Source organism: Trachurus japonicus, chromosome 22 (assembly GCF_045865225.1).
Source record: "Trachurus japonicus isolate A0001 chromosome 22, Traja_1.0".
NCBI lineage: Eukaryota > Metazoa > Chordata > Actinopteri > Carangiformes > Carangidae > Trachurus > Trachurus japonicus.
This window is the reverse complement of record NC_140928.1, coordinates 7,099,588-7,120,870: the sequence shown is the minus strand read 5'-3', so window position 1 is coordinate 7,120,870 and position 21,283 is coordinate 7,099,588. Positions and strand designations below refer to the sequence as shown.

Sequence of the window (21,283 nt, the reverse complement as noted above, 5' to 3'; positions counted from 1 at the left end):
TCTCTCGTTGGTTGTGTCCTCGTCTGGAGGATTTGTTAACCTCGCGGCCGCCAAACTTTCCACAAAATAACAAAACAAAAACTCTTCTCACACACACACTTATGTTTTTTTTTTTAATGACAGAGGAAAGCGAGCAGTTCCCCTCGTACCTGGCATTCCTGAGTTTCTTCAAGTTTTTCAGTTATTATCGTTGTTGTGACGGGATCTTTTTTATGAAAGTGCAATCTAAAAAATTGTTAATTATAATAAAAAAAAAATAATGTTGCAACATTATAAACCAATTTTGTGTCTTCTTTATGGTGTTTTTTTTTTTAACTTATGCATCAGGAAAAAAACCAAAATCAAAACTACTGGTAACGCAGTCAAACCAGTAACTACACATTTATTTATTTATTTGATTAAAATGGTTAAAAATGCAGAACACTCATTAGACCAAAGCCTTAATAGGAAAAAAAAAAAAATCACAAAAAGCTGCAGTCCAACCCCTCAGCCATATTCTCTCTAATCCATATTTGAACCTTTTTTTAACATGTGTGTTCAGAAAAATAAAATAAAAAAAAACAAAAAAAACTCCACAGCTTTGTCCTTGAATCTCGTCCATCCACATGCAGAGCTGAACGACCGACCGGCAGACTGGACATGTTTGTTTTTTTTTGTCAGGAGGAGGAAGGAAGGAGGGTGTGAATTCATTTGTGCTGGCTGGAGCTGAGATGAACAGAAGAAGCCTGAGTTGTGTCCACCAGGTGGCGCTATCCACAGGGCCGGAGCACACGGGGGAGCGGCTCGGTGCCCAGAACTGACGCTAGTGAGGAGGAGGAGGATGTGGTGGTGGGAAAAAGAGGGGAAGGGATAGGGGAGAGAAACGTCGTACTGCTACTACTACTAACGTGTTACTCTAGGCCAACAGTAAATCCAGGAGTGTTATTTTATTGACAAAAATAAGTGAATGAAGGGAAGAAAAAAAAGAAAGAAAAACAGGGTCAGGCCTGAAATCTCTCGAGATGTTGTCGCTCGTACTGTCAGAAATGTTTAACAGGTGTGTGAGAGGGTGATTCACAAGTTTATTCATCATCGTCCACCAAGAGAGCCCAGTTCACTGGAGTGGATACAGCTGCTCAGTTTGATCACAGGAGAAAAAGAAGATGATAATAACACATGGAGGAGGAGGGGGGAGGAGGAGTAAGATATTCGTCAATGGAGATGAATAGTGAACTAGTTACAGAGATGGTTTAACTGGGGGAAGAGGAGGAGGAGGAGGCTCTGTGAGGTATTGTGACAGAAAAAAAGGAGGTTGTGTGTGTTTGATGCCTGAGAAAAAGTACGGTACAAGGTGTTTTCTTAATTATTAATAATAAAAAAAATCTAAACAGAGCTGGATGACTGAAAGGAGACTGATATTTTGATGATAAGTGGAGAGAGGACAAAGGCAGAGAAAGGAAGTTTAAAAAAAAAAAAACAGGCCTGAGACCTACTGTACTGAAGAAAAAAGGAAGAGAGAGAGAAGTGGAAGATAAACTGAGAAGAGTCAGAAAGAGCAGAGCTGTAAGGGGGGAGGAGGAGGAGGAGGAGGGGGAGGAGGGATGGAGGTGAGGAGGTGGGTGAGAGCTAACGGCGGTCGGGCACACTGAGTATTGAGGTAAAGGCTGGCAGGTCTGGTCCTCGTGTGGAGTGGAGCTCACCTGGGAGGAGATGGGCCTCTCTAGGCGTACATGGTCAACTGGAGCCACTGGACACGGAGAAGGAGGAGAAACATCAGTAAATTAGGTTTATACAGCTCCACAAAGAGACGTTAGTGGACTTTACTCCTCAATACGGAGATAAATAATAATACTATTATCATATGACTTATTATTATTCAGTGACGATGCATGTTCTTTTTGATTTGGTGAATTGATAGTGATCATTATATAACCGTTATCTCGGTCTCGGTGTTAGCCATTGTGGCCTTCTAGTCCAGTCATTTTATGAAAAAAAGGTTGAACAAATTGCAACAGAAGCAAACTCAACTGATTTTGTATCCTCAACATGTCCTGAGTGAGGGAAAAAAAGCCCCGAAGAATCCCATTAGGGGAAAGTTTCGAAAAAGACCCAAATCCTAGCCCATTCATACGCCTATTAATTATTTTTCTCACGTGAATAGGGTAAAATTTTTTACCTTTAGATATCTCCATGAAAATTACTGAGTTGATTACTTGCATTAAGACAAACAAAAAATGTATTACAAGTTTTTTGAATTTTTTTGTTAACATGAGCAAATTTGGATAAATGTGCATAAATTCCACCGTTTTGACGGCACATGTAAAGTTGCTGTGGTGGTTAGGGTTCTTACGGTTGTATTGTTCCAATGTCGTTATAGTTCAACATTTTGGCAAATTGGCCCATTGCCATAATCCCTTTAGTCATAGCAGTAGGTTCGTTACCTTTAATTGTTGGTGCAAGCTATTTTTAGAACGGCGGAGCAGAGCCACGAGCTGCTTAGAGCTACGCTACGGAGGCTAATGGGATTTCTTGGTTTCTCTCATCAAACTTATCAAATACACAAACCAACAACTCCAAAACGCTCTGGTGGACAAGTTGTGACCTGCACATTCACCACGCTATGAGATAATAACAGAACGTTACCAGACAGAGTTGTTTTAGAGGTAAATTCATGCAAAACCGCTGATGCTCGTTCCCGTCGGGGGCAGTTTTTCGACAAGCAGTCTCTGCATTTGCCTCGAAAACAACTCTTTGTGTATTTTATTTGTGGAAATATACCAACATACATTTATTCATCAGCCTGTACTTCCTGTAATACTGATGTGAAGTCCCATACGTGTGGCTTACAATTCACATCAGTCCAGCCATTGGTGGTGGTAGTAAAATCCTACAAGCTGGTTTTGGGGTTATGGACTTTTCTTACTTGTCTTTTTTATGTAAATATGCTGCAGCCATTAAAAAGCTCAATTTGAAGTTACCTTGTAGTAATTTCCCCTTCCCAGACTGTTTTATTTAAATCATCCTTTAAGGCCTAAACAAGTAAAACTGTACATCATTTAAAAAAAAATCAGATTAAAGCCTCAAAACATGTTGCTGAAAGTTATTTTTTCCCCTCTTCCTCAAGTCTAAACCCCAGTGTGGGTCCCAGCCACTGCATGAGATCTCTGCTCCTTTTATACAATGTTTTTTTTTCAAAATAAAACCACTTAGACAATGTTCAGATGAACTGCAGCTGTGATCGATCTGCAACAAATGTGTGAATAATAAACTGTAGAAGCTCCTCGGCCTTTAACCTTACATGAAAACCTCCTGGATACTGATGAACTTTTCCTCCTGCTCCAGATTGATCCTTCATTTATAGTAACTTTACTACTAAAGTAAGTAATTTCTCCTCTTACCTCCAGGACACTGAGTCTGATTGTTCCATCTCCGTCCTGATCGAAGGCCTGGAACGCCCCTGCACACGGAAACACCGACACAAGTTATAGGCACCTCCTCCACAACACACACACGCACACACACACACACACACACACACACTGATCTGTGCTCAGTGTTACACAGCAGGAAATATCAAACACACACACAATACACACACTGTTTTGGAGCTGTGTTGTTTTCTAATCCACGGAGCCTGAGACTCATTACGCTAAAGAGAAGCAGAGTTTCTTTTCTCTCCAAGAACGACAGAGATTTACACCAAACAGCAGCAGCACCATTGTTTTAGTTTCTCCCTGGGGTTAGGGTTAGGAGCTGCTGCTGCTGCTCTGGTGCACAGAGGTCTCTGCCTCGACCACAGGCAACGTCTCACAAACAAACAAACAGACAGTGATGATTGATGGCGTTTTACTCTGAAGAAACAAAGCTGAGGAAGTTTCTTTTCTCTCTCTCTGTTAATACCACTACTACTACATCTACAGGCTTATTTTTATGTACGACTGTTGTTGTTTTGGTCGGGGCTCATCTTTAAACTACATTTAAGCTTCTTTTTGTGCCCCAAGAAGTTTGTAATTTCAATAAACTGACTCTCATAAGAGACATTATTAGACATTATTTTGCTCTTGGTCTAAACTGGTCGATTTCCCATCAAGGCTTTGCTATTGATCCAGACGAGGAAGTTCTAGATGTTTTATAGATCACTGTTTTCACATTTCACCAACATCTGAAATAGTTTGGATCTTTGAACGAGATACTTCATATCTCCACAGAAATTTAAAATACATGCAAAAGAAATCTGTTATAAAAGTTCATCCGTTCCTAAATTACTTGAACTTAATTTATCTGTATTGGGGTTTTTTTTTTATCTCATCTTTTCCCCATTTATTTATTTAATAAGTGTTATTATCATTACTCCTACAACAATTTTTACTATTATCATTTTTATTTCCATAATTTATTTATGTATTTTTTATTTCTCTATCTCACACAAGGTATGTTAATATTATTTCTTTATTTTGTTTAGTTTATCATTAGGTCAAGGTGAGGTCATTCTATAAGCCTTTTGGGTTTCCGACCTCACCTGCACCATTTTTCGTATCTTCCTCCCTAACAAGAGAGATATGTAAATGTATTTGTTCTATTTTATATGTGCAAATAAATAAATAAAGTCTAAAAAAAAAAGAAAAAAAGAGAGACACTAAATAAGAAAAGATAATTAAAGTCTGAAGAAGTTATGTGATCACACACTGTGCACGGAGGCTGTGACTTACTGAACATGGCTTCAAGTCGAACCAGGCAGCTGATGAAGCTGTCGAAGTCGATGTTCATGTTCTCGTTTGCGTAGCGCATGGTGATGATGTCGTACAGCTGGTTGTTGAGACGGAAGCCTGAACGGGACACAAGACACATGACTGTACAGTGACAAGGACATTTAGAGGATGAGTTGAAGCAGTCGTCGCTACGAAACATCATCATAACAACCCATAAGAATGAACATGAGCAGAAACCAGTCGTATTTTAAAGGGAATGAGTCCACGACTGTTGGAGCTCGATTGATTTTAAAGACTATTTTTAATATTTTAACATTTGCATTATGGGATAGTTCAACATTTTGGCAAATTGGCCCATTGCCATAATCCCTATTGTATTAGGAGTAGGTTTGTTACCTTTAATTGTCGGTGCAAGCTGTTTTTAGAACGGCGGAGCAGAGCCGTGAGCTGCTCAGAGCTACACTACGGAGGCTCATGGGATTTCTTGGTTTCCCTCATCAAACTCATCAAATACACAATTCAACAACTCCAAAACGCTCTGGTGGACAAGTTGTGACCTGCACATTCACCACACTATGAGATAATAACAGAACGTTACGAGACAGAGTTGTTTTCAAGGTAAATACAGAGACTGCTTGCTGAAAAACTGCCCCCGACGGGAACGTGCATCAGCGGTTTTGCATGAATTTACCGCAAAAACAACTCTGTCTGGTAACGTTCTGTTATTATCTCATAGCGTGGTGAATGTGCAGGTCACAACTTGTCCACCAGAGCGTTTTTGGAGTTGTTGGATTGTGTATTTGATGAGTTTGGTGAGGGAAACCAAGAAATCCCATTAGCCTCCGAGCCGCCGTTCTAAAAACAGCTTGCACCAACAATTAAAGGTAACAAACCTACTGCTAAAACTATAGGGATTATGGCAATGGGCCAATCTGCCAAAATGTTGAATTATCCCTTTAACATCATTTTTTCTGTAGCTTTAATCATATTTGTTTTAGCTTTTACAAAACCACTGATGCTATTTTCTTTTTTCTTTAATATCTAAGGAAATTCAAAGGATCAATTCACCCTAATCAGAAATGTCTCATTTCACAGATGTCTGAGCAAATAAAGCATCCACAGTGCATGGAAAAATATAAAATATACATTAAAATCTGTATTTTTGTGATTAAGATGACTTGACCCGTTGAGATTTTTCCGTGTGTGTGTATAAGTACCTGCATCGTTGACGGCGTTCCTCATCTCGTAACTATTGATGCTGCCAGACTGGTCGGCGTTATAGTGTTTGAAGATTCCCTGGAAGACACAATTTGTGAGTTTCGTGCAAGAAAAACTGTTAACTGCGGCCGCACATCGGTGAAAAGATGGAGAAGAAATACAGAATTTCTCACTGGAGATAAATAATCACTCGCGTCATAAGATAAACGAGAGAGGGGGGCCTGTTTTCCCACCTGCCATTGTTTGATCTTGTTCCACAGATGTCTGAACTCCTGCAGATTGAGTCGACCTGTCCCGTCCATCTGAGCGCAGACAGTTAAGACCAGAAAACCACACACATCATCATAATGGATCATCAGAAAAACAACTGGCTTCAAATCTCATCCTAAAACTAAAAGTGCCACAAAAACCAACAAAAACCCCCCACAAAGACGTTATGTTGTGTTTTTTCATACAACGTATTGTATCAGTAGATAATGTCAAATGAAGATGAGGTATCCCAAACGGAAAGTACCTGTAGGTTTTAATATAGGTTTGAATATATGTGACATACATAAAATTGGCCGTTTTCATATATACACGCATATATGCTATATATATACGGTGCATATATGCCTCATGAGGATACATGCGCATATATGAAACCTATATATCCTCATCCTCATCCTATCCTCATCCTATATGCAGTTTATCTGTGCATATATCCAGCATATATGCAGCATATATGCACCATATATACAGTATATAGCAGATACTATGCGTATGAAAATGGCCAATTTTATGTATGTCACATACATATTCAAACCTATATTAAAACCTATAGGTTCTTTCCGTGTGGGATATAGTGTTTTATTATGTTTCCTTGAAGTGACATGATCCCCGTTTGTGTGGTGTGAGGAAGAGGAGGAGGAGGAGGAGCCTTGGCCCTGTGAGCGTCCATCACAGACCCTGCCTGGGTCTCGGCAGGTTGTGCCTCTCACAGACAACACAGCCAGCCCGAAGCACTCGATACAAAGGATACGTCCATCAGAGCAATCATGCTCCTGCAGCTCTCCAGACTGAAGCCCTCGGTGTTCAGGTCCTTATCTGCAGGAGGAAACACACACAGAGAGATAGAGGAGGTAATAATAAGTATCAAAGACTCAGAGTTATGGCTCTGAAAACTCACTTTGAAATGTTTTCAAATAAACCTTTTGGATAACCCTTTAATTTCTAATTTACAGGTTGCTATGTGATAATATCAAGAAATAGCCTAGAAATAACGTTCAGTTTCATAGACGTTGTCTAATAAAACTCTCTGCAACTGGAGCTGAGTGTGCGGCGTTCCTCTTTTTCTTTCTTCAATTTTATCCATCGCCAGCACCTCCACAACCTACGGTGTGCGTTGTTTCTCATCTGAACATCAGTTTCATAGTAATGTCATGTTTTTCATAAAGGCAATAGATTACACATGTTGTTCATGCTTTGAATTTTTAGGAAAGACCAGAATTTTTCTCCATCAAGTCCATGCAGTTTTATTTCTTGGCTGTTTCTATGCAATCAATCGTTATTTTTTGGCTATATTTCTCAACAGTACTATGAAATTGACCGTTATTTCTAGACATTATGACACCATTAATTGTTAATTGTTTCTGGGCTATTTCTTGACATTATCACGTAATTAACGGCCTGTAAATTACATTTTATTCTCTTCACATTTAAGTTTTAAAAGCGTTCAAGGCTCCTTCAGTCTCCTTCAAAATCATAGTAAACTAACAATACTCAAGCTGCATCAACCACAGTGAAGCCAATGTGAAATACTACAAATAATAAGTCTGTACGTTTCTTCCTACAAGTCAATATCTTAGTAAATATTTACATTTACATCTTAATTTTCTCATATACGTATATAACAGCATAGGGACAATTTCTTTCTTGTTTGTATGTATATATTGTGTTATATATTTGTACATATTCATCATCATTATTTTTTTAATCTTGTATCATAGTTTCCCTTTGGGGATTGATTCTTATTCTAACTCTGATCTATATCAGTGATTCTGAAAATGATTCTCACATTATTGAGGCTTAAAAGTTAAATGTAATTTGAGAAGCACTTCACTGCTTCGGCTTATTTCTACTTGTTTGGTCTGAAAAAACAACAGGAAAACAGTAAGGGCCCTAGTTTCTTAGACCGGGTGAAGTCTAACCTCAGGGCAGCTTCGCCACGTCAACGGGGTGTGGCCCAGGTCCATTTCGCAAGTTTGCTGGACAGCGCAGTCCGACTTAGACCAGCGCAGCCCCTCCCCTCGTCCCTCCTCCCGGCGCAAACGGCAAAGAGGGAGGAGAGAGGGCGGGAGGGAGACAGGAGGAGGAGAAGTGGGATTAACACAGCCAATTCGGATCTTCACCAATCAAAGGAGCTCCTCTCCACACCTTTAACTGCGCCGCGGGCGATGCGCGCTGCAAGTTTGTCATTTTATACTTGGACATGGACGGAGGAAACAGCGACGCCAGACGCCGAACCTCTCCCAGGAGGAAACAGCTGTTTTGGTCCGGAGGTCTGAGCTCAGAGTGACCAATAATGAGTTTACTAATATCCTTAATCAGGTTTGATCTGATATACTGAGAACCGGTGCTCAGTGTAAGAAACAACAACTAATAAACTAATGAAGAAACTCACATTTATTCATTTCAATTTATTATTCCCTGTGTAAGACAGATGAGAGGTGTAGCCTACACTAATCACAACATAAACAAACACCATGCGGATGAAATCAGCGTAAAGGACGCGCTCTCTCTCTCTCTCTGTCCTCCTCTCTTTTTTCTCTGTGATAGAGATGCTGAGTATAGGCTATACTGACTATCTGATACCGAGGCTGTTGTGGTGGACTAAGAGAGATAATGATTTGTGTTTTGTTTTTCATTACGGCTGCGTGACGCGGTCGCTCGCGCTAATGAATTAATAAGTAAATAAATAAATAAAGCGGATCATCACAACGACACAGTGCGTAGTCTCAACACGGCAGCGACATGCAGTCATCCACCCTCAGTCCTGCTTGGGACATCCACAGCTGCTTTTCAGTGCCAGTTCGTCCCTGCTGTGTTAATTCAGGTGGAGTTTCCATTACACTGCCGACAGCCTTTGATCTCTGCTTTGATCTGACGTCAGATGTGACGGGACAATCTATATAGATATAAATTCACGTGTTGATTCCATTAGTTGCATTAAATAGTGGTTATTGTGGATATTTATTGCATTGAAATGTGTCTGGAACTGTGGAGATCTGCCTGTGAGGTCTTGGTGACGTGTGTGCACTGCAGGTCAGTCAGCCAAACTTCCACTGCACCAAGCTGAATCTGTGACGCCTCCCCCTGCTGCGCGGCCACGCCTATCTCAGCGCAGCGCGATCTACCAATCTTCCAATCTGACTTTGCACTAGGCTGCGCTGGTCGAAACTTGCATTAGACCGGCTGCGTTACCTTGCGCCACCTGCGCTGCGCCAGCAAACTAGGGCCCTAAATGTCACAGTTTGCTTCAGGGAGTCTGTGACATTCAGGCGTTTGTTTTTGTTTTGTTTTGTTTTTCTAACTCGTGATGTTTTAAATTTGTCTTTAAAGTTCAATCTGAGCAGCCGAGACACTCAGACTCACGTTTGGTGATCACTCTGTTCAGAACGTTTTTCAGTTCGTTGGCTGTGATTTCCATGTCCTGAGAGAGAAACCAGAGGAGAGACGAATATTAATACAATACGTCTCTATATCGCTCAAACACACCAATATTCACATAAACAGCCACTCAGTAGTATTACTTTATCAGTTATTGATCAATTTAAATGTATTTTTCATTTCTTTTTATCCATTAGAACCATAGAAATCTCATCTTTCAAATTAAAAGCAGGATTATATCTCCCTCCTCTGTCCCTTCCTGTACTCACCTCTCCGGCTATCTCCTGAAAAATAGTCCTGAACTGCTGATCCTCCTCGCTCTCTTCCCCCGCCGAGGCCGGCGCCGGCTGAGGCGTCATGGAGCCACAGAATAGAAGGAGATAAACGAGAGACGAGACGGAGAAGATGTGAGAGGAAAAATGTAGAAAACATGTCTGAGAAAAAAAACCCTCCTCCTCTTTCCTCATTCTCTATACTGTATGTTTTCACTTTAAGCTGTTTGTTTGTTGGTTGAAATTTAATGCAAATTGCTAGAGGCTTTCTGTTCGGCGTAGGGAAGGACACTTACCACTGGATGGTCAGCCTCGATCCTGTTCTCTATCTCCCTGGGTGAAGACCAACAAACAGCAGTCACGACGCTGACAACAACATCTCATGTGGACCATTAGCCTGTACAACCATGTGTTCACTACAGCACATCGTCTATCAGGTGTTAGACAAATAAATAGATGACAGGACTTTAACAATCATGACTGTAGGTTTTTTTTTGTTTTTTTGTTGTTGTTTTTTTACATTTCTAAACACTAAAAAATAACAAAGCGATTCCAGAAAGAAGCTGTGAATGAAAGGTGTTAGTTCAGTACCACCTGTTGCTTCCTCCAGTCACAGTCGATGGCGTCGTCTCCTCTTTTTTTTACATTTACATTTACATAGATAAGTTGACTCATAATAACTGACGCTAAATGCTACATGGGCATTTAAAGCACAGACTTACTCTCTCTGATATTCAAAGAGGTTAAAACTAAAGATCTAGATTATTATTCAATGTTCAATGCTCAATGAGATCCCGTCACAGGATCTGTTTGCTGTGCACATCCGCAGCCAGGTGTCGGTCCGTCAGGCCGTCTGGTCCTCCAGGGGTAGGTAGGTAGGGAGGGGCGGGTAGGTAGGTGGGTGGGGTAGGTTGGGTTGGGGCTGCGGTTGTTAGTTGAGGCTTGAGTGTGCAGCATTGAATACTTTGAAAGGTTACCAGATCGTGCCCAAATCTGAAGTCGCTTGTCCTAAAAAAGATTCCATAACAGCTTCGAACTGCGGCCGGTTTCTTCCAGCTCTACAAATCAAATTTCCGTTAACATTTTTTTGCTCTTTTGGCGGTTTGTGTCCCACCACCCACCCCCCCACCCACCAAAAGCACCCGACAGAGCCCCCCTCCCCCCACCCTCATTAACACAAAACACAAACCTTGCACCTGCACATGCACATAGACGAGCAGACAAATCACTGATGCACTCTGTCTAAATCAATCTGCTGCTGCTGCTGCTGATACATTAAACACACACAAGCAGGGCTGGGTGTCGTTGGAAATTCATCTGTAGTAGTTTTTTGTGAGCTTTTTTTTTTTTTACATTATTTACTAAAAAAAAAAAAAAAATACGACACTTGATTAGACAAACATCTTCTGCTTTTTGAACTCTTATTTTGAAATTTCAATGTTATTGCATCAGAAAAAGTGCAATGTTTTTACCTCAAACTGACTTTAAAACTGTTTTAATTAATAAAACCAAAGAACAGGAACATTAATTAATCAATTTACTGATCCTCATTAAACTAATTGGATTTTTTTCCCCAAAAAACAAAAATACTCAACTTGTTTTATCTGCTTCTGCTTACTAAAAACAGACTATTTGTTGATGCACAGAGTGAGTGACACATCTGTATAAAACTGTGTTAAATTTTTCTTTTTAAAACTTTATCAGTAATTAAAAATAATGGTTAGTCTGACTCATAAATGTTCTCACTGGGTAGGATAGTACACGTACATCCAGTGTGTGAGTCCAGGTGCAGAACAAAAAGCAAAGTAAGGCAAAAGAGTAAAAAAAAAATGTTCACACACCGTTAAATGCTCCCAAAAATATCAATGCAAAAGTTTCTTTTCAAAACTTTTCTAAAAGATCGAAACTTTGAATTCCACTCTTAATATTTTTGGGAGCATTTACCGCTGTGCGAACATTTTCTCCTCTTGTCATAAATCATCTCAACTATCATTTCCTGAAGGAGAATGAATTAAAACTACAATAGAAACATGAATATCCAGTAGAACCTGAATCTTGATCAATAGCCTACCAATAACCAATATGGTTTCAACACCCAGCCCTGCTCAGACACATCAGTGGAATAAAACAAGCGTCTACAGTAACTAGCTGTATCTCTATCTCTGTAACCCTCGCTGCAGCCCGGCTCCCCCCTCCCCCACTCACTCTGAGGTGTTCTTCTTTTCAGAGAAGACTCGCAGGATGAACTCTCCCTCCTGGTGCGGCTCGTACGTGGAGGGGACGATGACGTACTCCCCGGGGCTGAGGCGGAAGCGCTGGGTCACCTCACGCAGGTTGATGTAGGACTTGCAGCGAGCCTTGGAGGAGTTGAAGAGGAAGAAGTCCTTCTGCATGTGCTGCTTGTTCCCGTGCATCTGTGGTCAGGGAGGGAGGGGAGAAGGGGGAGATGTTGGATGGAAACTGGTTTATTGTGTAAAAAAACTAAATGGAAACAGTGTTGAGTGAGTGTAATTAACTTGCTGCTGCTGCACTGTGACAGCTTCATTCACTCCTTCCTCACCTCCTTTGGCACCTGCGATGAAACAGAGAGAGAGCGTCAGTGTTTGTGTTGTGACAGGAGGAAAAATAAAAACAAAAACGTACATTTTTTAAATAATCAATGCGACAAAAAACAATAGAAAACAGTCCACAAAATAAGAAATTTGGGCTTTTTCTTTGATTTCATGTGCAAATTTCCAGTCACAACTAGGGATGTCACGATTACTTGTTTTCACAATTAATCGCGGAATTAAACGGCACAATTAAAGCAGAAGTAAGTGGTCCGGTCGTTTTCGCTAATGCTGCGTTCCAGGCAGGCTTTTGAAATCGTAAATTACAGCTTCAAGTCACGACTTACGACTTTGTAGCGTTTCAGGCAACCCACTCGTGTTTTTCCGACCTGTTTTACCGGTGAAAGTCACTATAACGGCCACTCGTAACTTCCGACCGGTGAACTCGTACCAGATCGAACTGGTACCACTTCACGGTCGGAAAAATACGAGTTTCCTTGAACGCACCATAACAGTCCTCGTCCCTACGTCGCCACATTCACGGCGTTCCTTGGCTGCACACACAGCCCTGCATGCCGTTCTCTCTCCTCATTGGATAAAAACTGTAGGATACGATAAATGTTTTCTCCTCGGCTCAGAGCAGAGCAGAGGGACTGAGAGACCCGTGTTTCAGTCCAAACACTCTATGTAAGTGATTGCTGTCGGAAGATATAACTATTTAAGTCTTATATTAACACAAATATATCACTTACTTCTGCTTTAATTAATTGTAAAGATTCCTCAATACCGTCACTTTACAAAAAATATTATGTTGGAAACACAGAGGCAGATGTGCACCAAAGTAAAGGTAAATGTAAGAAATACTGGTCCATTTACCTAACGTAACATACAATTGGTAGGAATTTAAATGTTAGCGTCTCATTTGTGATAAAAAACAAACAAACAATTCAAATAAACTTAAACATTTGGTATAGATGACAATTAATGATTTGAATAGTTAAAACACTTCCCCTGGAGGATTAATAATTGGTTACATACTGTATTAATACTAGATACTTAAAATATTAGTTGTAAATAATTAGTAATGTAATTATATTTTGACTGTGTTTGATTTTACACATACCGTGATTATTTCTCTGACAATAATCTTACAAAGAAGATCTATAATCGTGACATCCCTATAGTCACAACTGAAACAGACTATAGTTTAGTCGATTTTGGTTTAACAAACGTCAGACTTGTTCCGGTGTGAATGTGAGTGGACACCTCGTAGATAGCGAATCCGATGGTGAAGAGGTTGGCTCCCATCTTGCGCTCTTTCCGCCTGTTCTTCTGCATCAGAGCCACCACGAAGGTGCAGCCCACCTCGTTGTCCTCGGGGTCGTCGTCCTCCTCCAGCAGACGCAGGCGGTACTGAGGGTTGGTCCAGAAGGTGTCTGCAGGACATTTAGCGAGCAGAGCGTCTTTTCTTTCTGGATTTTATTCATTTATCATTGCATTGTTGTTATTTTTCAATATTTATACAATTTTACTGCTGCGTCTCTCCAGGTTATTTTTATACTATTTATCACAGTCATTAAGTTATACTATCTCTGCTCTCTCAGTTCAAACCAGGGTTATTATAGTTAACTAAAACTAAGTCTAAAACTAAAACTAGCAGTGAAAGAACAATTTAGTTAACTGAAATAAAAAATAAAAATGACAAGAACTAAATAAAAACTACAATGCACAATGCAAAACTAACTAAAACTAAACTGAATGTCAGATAACATCAGCTTAGTTGTAGTTTTCTTAGACTTGGCTAAAGTTGCAGGAAGAAAACGCCACAGCTCTCAACACGGGACGACTTCAAGTTCCCACAGGTAGATAAGAAGTGAATATAACGTGATGAGGACTGATGGGAACATTATGGGATGCAACTAAAAGGGAAAAATCTCTGAAATCTCACAGAGGCTTTCTTCTAATACCTGAAAACTAAAACTAAGAACAAGAGTAGATAAAAACTACATAGAAACTAGTCAATTCCTCAAAAATAAAAAACAAAAACTGCTTAATCACTTGCTGAAGTAGCTAAAACTAAACTGAAATAAAAAAAACTAAATTAAAAAAAAAACTGATGAACATTTTAAAACTATAATAACCTTGGTTCAAACCTCTCTGATTATGTTTCGCAGCTGTTTTCCTACCTGGGTAGTTCCTGCAGCCCCCGGCGGAGCAGCCCCTCACCCAGCGGCCCTCGTTCACAGAAACCGTCCACTTGTGGATCTTGTCGTCCTCCAGGGCGTCGGGGGTGAGGTTGCAGATCTCGATCTTGGTGTAGTTCTTCTTGAAATCCTCGAACGACATCCTGGACAGGAAGTGAAGAGATATCAGAGGAGGATGGGTTCATTTTTATTACAGTAAACGCCGAAATCAACTATCATCTATGTGACTCGTCTGAATGTTAAACAGATACCAGAACTCTCCGTCCTCGGCGCTCTGGTGCTGCAGCTTCTCTTTTTCAGTCTTAGACAGTGTGGTCCACTCCTTAGAGCTGCCAGAGAGGAGGGAGTAATTGATATTAGCTTATTTAATTTTAAAAATTACTTTAAAAACTCGTCAAAATCCAGCTGCTTACTTGTCGCTCCAGGGGCCGTTCCACTCCACCTGACCCCACGGGTTCCTGAGACGCACCAGACGGACTTTAGTTTCCTTGTGCTGAGACGATTTACACTGGAATGAGACAACAGAGATTTATTTATTTATTTTTTTTTACATGAATGCACTTTCACTGTCTCTGTTTGTGATGAAGCTCTGGACACATGAAAGCAGCGTGTGTTACCTCCTCCACGGCCGTCACAGAGTAGGCGTGACCCTTCACCAGTCCCGTCACAGTACGAGTCTCAAAGCGAGCGGGAACCAGGGACTGCAGACACACAACACATTAAAAAAAAAGGATAAACGTTTTGAAAATAAACCCTTTAATTTGCAAAAAATATTGTTTTTTTTTTAGGCTGAAATTTAAGATTCAAGATACCTTTATTATCATCGTACTGGTGAAACAACACAACAAAATTTTGCTTGGAAACAAATCATAGCAACATATCTAAATAAATAAGAGTGATGGTTTGTTGCAAAGTGCATTAAAAATGACTGTAATAATAGTTAAAATAACTTTAAAACAGTCAGGATAAATAAGCTAGGCTAACGTCTGTTGTGTCATGGTGAGATAAAGTTTTTCTTCACTTTTTGACTTTGTTTATTTGCTGATAAAAGGAAACAGTAGATTGCATAGTTTTTAATATCCTGAGCTTCATCCTACACAAATGTCTATTGTTCACTTTCTTTATTGAATTGAATTGAATTTATTTAATGAAATCTAATGAAAATACACCTGATACAGGATATAAATCCTCTAATGACAACATACAAAAAATAAACACAAATATACCATTAAAAACTTCAATAACCCATACATAATATCACTTACTGTTTATTTTGATTTGCGTATTTTTTGTGTTGTCACTTTTTCCAAGACCTTGTGTAGCTGCTGTATTTATGTTGAGCTGTATATTTCTATTGTACAATGAGGTGCCATGTCAAGACATTAAATAAACTAAACTAAACTAAGTCGACGTCGGACTCACGTCGATGGAGCAGCCCATGAGCGAGCCTCTCTCCAGAGCTTTCTTCATGATCTTGTAGAGCTCTTTGGGAGCTTCCTTCATCTCGTAGAACTCAGTGACTCCACCGGTGAAGTCCTCCATGGCCTCGGTGGTGTTTCCTCCCTTCAGGGCCTCGTAGGAGCCGTGCAGCCTGGACAGACACAGACGTTAAGACTCCTCACATCAACATCTTCAGTTCTCTCGTTTACAGATAAACGTACATGATTATTATCATTAGTAGTAATATAATCTAGTCCTGACCTGAGAAGTAGGGTGACACTGTGCAGAGCTACGTACATACAGTGAAGTTGCTGCAGCCCTTTTTTAAGCAAGAAATCTACATATAGTAAATTCAAAAACATGCTATGTGATATAACTGAGCACCGTTCCTTTTTATAAATGTGCAGGAAAAAGGTAAAAACATCCAGTTCAACTTCTCTTCTCCTTTTATTTTCTTAAATTGGAGGAAATGAGACTTTCTTTATCTGGCTGCTCCAGTACATTTGGGAGATTAGTCGGCTCATTCCTCCAGTTTGTTAAGACGACAGATCTTCCGCTCAAGCAGCTTAGAGAGGTAGATATGTTATTTCTGTTGTGTTGAGGGTTACATGCCGCTACTCTGACTTAGGATGTCTGTTGCTATCTCAATTACAGTTTACTGTTACCTGACTGATGTGTCTGTGTTTCTCTTATTCCATTTTTTGTCTATTTTCTTCTTTAATTGTCCTAGTCCTACCTTTTGAAATGTATTTATTCAATTATTTTTATTGTGGCTGTTCTACTTTTATATGAGCTGTTCCGGTATGCAGCAATACTTCAGTGACCACTTATTGTTTCTGTTGTTTTTCTATGAGAAAAGTTTTAATACAATTGTAACATCTGCAAAACCCAATAAAAAAACGTCTCTTCTCGTCTCTACACTCACTTGGCGTAGGCCTTCTCCAGCAGGGCGCTCCAGAACTCGTTCCTCTCGGCCGACTTGGTGAAGACCAGCTGGTTGTTGAAGGTTGGGATGCGGTCGTCAATGACGACGTCCACCCAGTCGCCATAGCGCCAGAACTGAGGGACAGAAGGAAAGTCAAGGAGACAAAACAATACGGGTTCAAACTGACTTTTAACACTTGAATCGATAACGTTTTTACTATAACCTTTATTTAAACTCGGAAATATATTGAGGAGCAACCTCATTTCTTCTTCTTCTTGCACTTATGCACTAATCTTGCACTTATGCACTCGTCACTTTAGCAAACAGCACTTTAGCACATAGCACTTTAACTAGCACTGTAGCACTTTATAACTTCTCAGTAATCTTTTGGTCCCCTTACCCACTCTTTTAACCGTCTTTGGTCAGTTAACTGGTGGTTTATGTATGTCTTTCATATATGTTTTGTGTAAAATGTCAAGGTGTTTTATTGTCCTAGTCCTGCCTCTTGTACTTTTTATCGTCATTGTTTTTTATGTCTAACATCAACCTGCCAATGGGACTGGGGATGGAAATTAGCCACTTGGCTATAATCCCACATATTTACATGTCAATGTCCATCAATATGTACTGTTCCCAATTTTTTTTAAAATCAATCAATCTGAAATCTGAAATCTGAAATTTGCAATATATATATAGACAAAACACAAAACATTTGAGGACAAGACATAACACAAAATGCTTGAAACATACAAGCATATCCGAAATACCAAAAGGTAAAAGTGACAAAGATAAATTGAGAACAGAGAAGTCTAGTTAGAAACTGGAGCAGCTGGAGATAAAATAAGATGTAGTTATGGATTTAAATTGTCCTAATGATAAAAGTGTGGTAAGTTTCAGATGGTTTTGCAGAGTTTTCCAGGTTGCAGGTGCAACAGTAAGAAAAACTGGACTTTCCAAATTCAGTATTAACAGAGGGAACCTGCAGTGTGAGTCAGTCCTTTGACCGTATATAAGTAAACTTGACTTTTAGATGATAAAACACAGGATGAACTGGGTCTTTGTCCGTCTGTGTGTCTGTGTGTGTGTCTCTCTGACCTGGAAGTGGAAGATGCCGGCGTAGCTCTCTGAGAAGCTTTGCTCCTGGGGAACGACGCGGTAGAGAAGCTTCTCGTTCAGGGTGAGACAGGCGATGGCGGCCAGCAGCCAGCAGTCACCTGAGCATCATCAACAGCATCATCATCACATCAGTAAACTCACTCACTTCAACACAAGTTTAATGTTTCTACACTAAGTCTGAGGGGAATGTGTTCACTTTAGGTCTTTTTTTCACTTTACTACCGTTCAGATTTAGGCGGAAATGTTCAGTAGTAAAACGGCGGCCATGCTGAACAACGTGCACCTTTGAGTCTCTGTGATTTCCCTCTTTTCTGTTTTGTTTTGTTTTGCTGGAGGAAAAGAGCGTCGTCGCCGAGTGCTGACGTTCGACTTTTCTGATTGTCCAGGTGTGTGTGAAACAATGTAAGTTTTTCAACAGGGGAACGGTTGACAGTGTCTGCCAGCACCTTTGTCCCTTTGGTCTCCCTTTATTTGCAGCCTGAACTGGACAACAATGAGAAGTGCTGCTGGTTGGATTCCCTTCCAAAAGAGTAAGCACAATACCGCGGGGAGGCCGCTGCAGGCAGAGAGGCCGTGTGCAGGGGATCGATGGGATGTTTGCCGCCCTGTTATCATGAATATACAGACTGAGGGAAGGCTCCATACAGTAACAGCTCAGTCCATGCATCGCTATATCACCATGTATATCAAATCAATACTTTAGAAAGCCTTCAAACGCTTCAATCATGTGCTCATTTATCAATCTACACTCTATACTTCACCATTTCTGCATTTGTTTGAGCTTAATATGTAGAAAATAAACATATAACCAGAGATAAAGAGATGGTTGATTCACACGTGGACATAGAAGATACCAGCTCAAATGAGGCTGTTTCTTTTGTTCCTCTGTGATTCTAATAAATTGTCTGAAATGCATCAATTCAGTCATTTTCAAAAAATAAAATAAAAATTAAAACCTTTGATACACAACGAGAAGTCCGATCTACACCGTGGTGTTTTTGCTGTTTGATTAATTAATTAAAGACAAACAGGATTTATTTACCAAGGTCTCCCTGGCAGATGTCTGTCCTACTGGCTCCTCCGACAATGAACTGAGGGTTCTCACAGATTTCCTGCAGACAATAATAAAAACAAAGTTAAGGCGTTAAGGGGATCAGTCTAATCAATGTGGGGTTTTTTTTGTTTAGTTTGTTCAGTCTATAGATTAAAACACTGTGAGAGACGAAACTTGTGTTTCTGAGGCTGCAACATCACAGTCATCTTTAAACAAGACATCTGTTATATTAAAGCTCAGACTGACACGACTAAGGTGCGTTAAGTTAAGTTTGCTCGGCTTAGTTCCAGTCCGTCCGTGTAGGAAAGGTGGGAATATTTTCATCACATCAGTATCTCCAGGTGACGTCCCACAGCAGCGGTGATGATGATGCTGATGGTGGTGGTGGTTGTTGTTGAGTTTTCAAATCCCTCATGAGTAAAAAAAAAACGTAGTTGTTTCCTTTGCAGGTTTGATGTTTTGCTCTGTATCAAAAAAAAAATTACCGTCCCACCTCCCACATGTGTGATCCATCCATCCATTCATTCATCCCACCTCTTTATTTTACTTTGCCATCAACAACGTGCCTCTCCATGTGCCAACAACCTCCCCTCCTCCTCCTCCGCCTCCTCCTCCTCCTCCTCTTCCTCCTCCTCCTACCTTGGGCCTCTTCCAGACGATGTTCTTGACTTTGTTGGACTTGTGTCCGAGCTCCTTGAAGCCCAGGGACTCCACGGTGGCCGGGAAAGACTCATCCTCAAACAGGTTCTTCCTCCCGACGTACTCCTGTCTCAGGATGTTGAAGTCCTGGCCGTTGAAGCGGAGGGGCTTGTTCAGAGACCCTTCCCCGTCCCTCCTCTCTCGTTCCCGGATCAACCGGTCGCAGAAAAAGCCAGACGGTGTGTAGGGCATCTCGTCTCGGCTCACTTCTTTTTTTTTTTTTTTAAAAACTGGCTATTGCCCACTTGTACTAAAGTCTTACAAGCCTAAAAACCCTGGCATAAATCCAAACAGCTAATGTCTGATTGGCTCTTTCTTTGTGTGACGTCCCCCTTCCCTTCGTCACAGCGCGGATGCAAAAGCTCGGTGTGAAAGACACATTCACTCCACATGCATTCAACCTTTGCATTGCCATGCACATACACACACACACACATATGCACAGAAACTCACACATCACGTTAACGTCGATTTGTTGCGTTCCCATTGGCCGTACTGAACAATTGCTCTCTCCCCGGCTGTGGTGCAGCGCTGCCATCATTGTTGGGTGACACAAAGGCCAGCGGGCCGCGCCAGAGGGCATGTAAAGAGTGGTCGGTAGATGCCTTGCCTCAGCAGAAGGCATTCAACCCCTTTAAACCTATTCTCAATGGAGCTCAGCGTTGAGCAGTCTCAGCATAACCAGAGCTAATGCTATGAAGAGGAGTATCATCATCCATTTTTTAGCTCCGAGGCAGAAAAATACAACTTCATAAATCACAACAGGCTGGATTTTTTTTTTGTTATAAACACACAGAGTCACAACAGTGTGTGTAAAATGTCTCACAGAGCTGCTTGTCATCACCTAATAGATCTTCAGACCTTATAATATATAATGTATAAAGCAAAGAACAGATCATTACCAGAGCATTACCAGAACTTGTTCAAGCTGGAGGAAGAGGATTGAAGCTTGATTTTAAACATTTAAAACATTTGCAAGGTCTAAGCTTAAAACAAATGTGTATTTCTGTTGCAGGTGTAAAACTAAGGCATTCACAAAGCAAGGAACTGAAAAGTTGTACAAGATGAATCTCAGTTTAAAAAGATGTTTAAAAAAGAAAAAATAAGTGCCTACAAAAAAGGAGAAAGAGAAAAAGAAGGGAAAAAAGAAAAGATAGACAAGCTGTGTCTACTGCTAGTGCTTTTGCTTGTTTGTTTACTTGTTTCATCATCTTTAATTTTTTTTAAATAGAGTATAATATTGGTGTTGATATTAAGCCAATGCAATTATAACTATAGAAAGGGGCAGGTACTATAAGTTTTTCTTCATCCTGCTCCTTTTCATTTATGGTGACTATGTGTACATCATGTAAATATGTGCAACCGTGTGAAGCATGAAAACCATGAATGGAATAAGTCAAAAAATGAAATGAAAGAGGCTCAGTTTTAAGTTAAAGAAAAAGAAAATGTAATATTGATTATTTGCACAGA

The 21,283-nt window shown here is 40.4% G+C and overlaps 1 protein-coding gene across 2 annotated transcripts; it reads right to left on the bottom strand.

Moving 5' to 3' along the window:
- Window positions 1–348: 348 nt before the first annotated feature.
- Window positions 349–20,217, bottom strand: capn3a (calpain 3a, (p94)). 2 transcript variants are annotated; one of them, XM_085768214.1, is made up of 20 exons: window positions 19,754–20,217; window positions 19,103–19,172; window positions 18,040–18,158; window positions 16,945–17,078; window positions 16,002–16,170; window positions 15,197–15,280; window positions 14,993–15,087; window positions 14,831–14,908; window positions 14,562–14,722; window positions 13,635–13,811; window positions 12,032–12,245; window positions 10,123–10,159; window positions 9,824–9,901; window positions 9,540–9,597; window positions 6,928–6,992; window positions 6,140–6,208; window positions 5,906–5,984; window positions 4,689–4,805; window positions 3,378–3,436; window positions 349–1,726 (listed from the first exon to the last, which is right to left on the bottom strand). In XM_085768214.1, the coding sequence occupies exons 1-20, from the start codon at window positions 20,003–20,005 to the stop codon at window positions 1,700–1,702; spliced, it is 2,142 nt and encodes a 713-aa protein (XP_085624340.1). In that variant the 5' UTR covers window positions 20,006–20,217; the 3' UTR covers window positions 349–1,699. The 2 variants fall into 2 exon arrangements, with proteins under 2 accessions (XP_085624340.1, XP_085624339.1); XM_085768213.1 differs by having other exon boundaries at window positions 1,497–1,726; window positions 6,919–6,992.
- Between the last annotated feature and the right edge of the window lie 1,066 nt (window positions 20,218–21,283).

Bases quoted from the DNA above. Each gene is read 5' to 3' on its own strand.
- capn3a (XM_085768213.1), bottom strand. From the start codon at position 20,005: ATGCCCTACACACCGTCTGGCTTTTTCTGCGACCGGTTGATCCGGGAA. The intron at 14,723-14,830 runs GTATCTGTTTAA...CTTCCTGTCCAG, and splicing joins GCCGAGGACGGAGAGTTCTG to GATGTCGTTCGAGGATTTCA. The intron at 6,993-9,539 runs GTGAGTCTGAGT...TTCCTCCTGCAG, and splicing joins GAACAGAGTGATCACCAAAC to ATAAGGACCTGAACACCGAG.